A 2,425-nucleotide genomic window follows, 5' to 3' on the forward strand; every position below is an offset into this window, starting at 1 on the left:
AAAAAAAAAAAAGAAAAATAAAAGAGTGTTACCCAAGCTGTCCATTGTTCAATTATTGGATTTTTTTTTTTTCTCCCTGGTACCTAATAAGCAGTCTGTAAGGAGACATTTTAAGACTGGACAAATATGTTGTTCTTCAATATTTTCTTTACAGTGAACATTCATTGATGTTTGTTCTTGCTTGAACCAGCCTTGACTATGATGGTTGCAAAATGATGTTTTTTGAGTCAGGGCCTTGCTCTGTCACCCAGGCTGGAATGCAGTGGCGTAATCTCAGCTCACTGCAGCCTCAACCTCCTGGGCGCAATCTGTCCTCCCACCGCAGCCTCCCAAGTAGCTGGGACTACAGGTATGTGCCACCACACCCAGCGAATTTTTTATTTTTTGTTGAAACAGGGTTTTGCCATTTGCCCAGGCTAGTCTTGAAATCCTGGGCTTAAGTGATCCTCCTGTTTTAGCCTCCGAAAATGCTGGGATTACAGATGCAAGCACTGCACCCTGCTCTCAAATGATACCGTTCTGACTACAGCATCATGTTCTGATGTGAGCAAGAGAGCCTTCTCTTTCTTCCCACATATTTATTATCTGTGTGAACTCACTAACGACTAGTTTACGATGGTTTTAAATCAGTTACTGTATTTATGTTTGTGCTCACATTGTCCTAGGTTTGGCCAGTGAGAGTTCCTCAGGCTGGCTCCTGGGCCCATCACGTTTTCGAGCATTTCCTTACTTTCCGAAATAAGATGCTCAGGCTCCTCCTGTTCTTTCCCTGCCCCAGCCATCATTCAGGATCCCCAAGGAGTCTTTGTTTCTTTTAGTGTGGAAGGTATTAAAGGGTGCTGGGCATGTCCATTGCCACAACAATGTCTTTGCTTTTTGGCCCTTTTTGTGGACAGTTAGGAAATAGATGCATAAATACACTCATACAGAGATAGTCTAGAATGAAGACCTACATCTACATACGTACACACGCAAGCACATAGCATGCATATAGAAATCACAGTTCACATGAGTGGCTCCAGTTCCATTGCGCTCTGCAAGTTCTGCTGTAACTCTCCATTCTGTGTTTGTACATCCTTTCTTCAAAGGTTAGTTAGCACCCTGGCTCCTGGCACAATCAAACATTTACTCACTTGCTCATTCCTATGAAACATCTAAAGTTTTACTTTTTGGAGACGGAGTTTCATTCTTGTCACCCAGGCTGGAGTGCAGTGGTGCAATCTCAGCTCACTGCAACTTCGCCTCCCGGGTTCAAGTGATTCCCCTGCCTTAGCCTCCCAAGTATCTGGGATTACAGCCGCCTGCCACCACACCTGGCTCATTTTTGTATTTTTAGTAGAGACAGAGTTTCACCATGTTGGCCAGGCTAGTCTTGAGCTCCTGACCTCAGGTTATCCACCCACCTTGGACTTCCAAAGTGTTGGGATTGCAGGTGTGAGCCACCACGCAGGGCCTAAAATAGTTTATTCTTAATTAGACTACAGTTAGTTATGATAGCTACTTAAAATAATTCAGTATCACCCCTTCCAGACCCAGTGTTAACTTTTGGTGAACATCCTTCTAGATTTCTGAATATATACCTATAGATAAATATATACAGTTTTATAAAATTGTAATCATACCGTGTATACATTTCTGTAGCCTGACTTTTCCCCAACTAATTAACATATTAGCATCTTTCCATAACATCTCATACAACATCTTTTTGTCCACAAAAGAAATCCATAGCATATTTTGTAATGGCTGCAGAATAAGACCATAATTCAGTTATTGCACCTTGATTTTAAAAGGCATCAGTTTTTCGCTATTATATATAAAGGTGGCATCAACATCTTTGTAACTAAATCTTAATTATTTCCTTAGGATAGAAGTGGAATTACTGGGCAAAGGGTATGTATATTTTTCTGTCTTTCTGAATGGCTGTATTTGTGCTCTGGCCAGCAGTTTTGGAGAGTGCTGGTTTTCTAGACCAATGTTTCTCAACTGTGGCTGCACATCAGAATCATTGAGGGTACTTTTAAAAGCAGTGATACCCAGGACCAGCTCCCAGAGATTCTGATTTCATGGATCTGGGGTGTAACCCAGGATTTATAGTTTTTAAAAGCTCTCCAAGAGATTTTACATGCGGCCAGTTTGATAGGTGAAAGTGGTATTTCATTATTTTGATTATAATTTTCTTCTGAAATTGTTTCAGGCATTCAGATTTGGGAGAAGTAGCCCCAGAAATAAAAGCATCAGAGAGACGGACAGCTGTGGCCATTGCAGGTAAAGTTGGATGAATTGGATGTGGTCCCACTCTGGAGCTGAAGTATTTCTTCTGTCCCCGTGGGACTCTGGCTTCCAGCCCCTCCCTGAATTTGGGATTGTGCACCTCAAAAATGAATAAGCTTAAAGCTTTGCCTTTTATTTTTCCTTTTTTTTTTTT

General features: G+C 41.4%; 1 protein-coding gene across 3 annotated transcripts in view; it reads left to right on the forward strand.

Moving 5' to 3' along the window:
• Positions 1-2,425, forward strand: part of LOC108293797 (up-regulator of cell proliferation) — a 36,262-nt gene that overhangs the window by 20,202 nt on the left and 13,635 nt on the right. Inside the window, exons 2-3 of one of the 3 annotated variants that reach the window (XM_017515366.2) lie at positions 1,864-1,890; positions 2,195-2,265. In XM_017515366.2, the coding sequence (XP_017370855.1) occupies positions 1,864-1,890; positions 2,195-2,265 (98 nt within the window). The remainder of the gene's footprint in view (positions 1-1,863; positions 1,891-2,194; positions 2,266-2,425) is intronic. The other 2 variants (XM_037733815.1, XM_017515367.2) reach the window with 2 other exon arrangements.

This window comes from Cebus imitator, unplaced genomic scaffold, assembly GCF_001604975.1.
Source record: "Cebus imitator isolate Cc_AM_T3 unplaced genomic scaffold, Cebus_imitator-1.0 Scaffold548, whole genome shotgun sequence".
NCBI lineage: Eukaryota > Metazoa > Chordata > Mammalia > Primates > Cebidae > Cebus > Cebus imitator.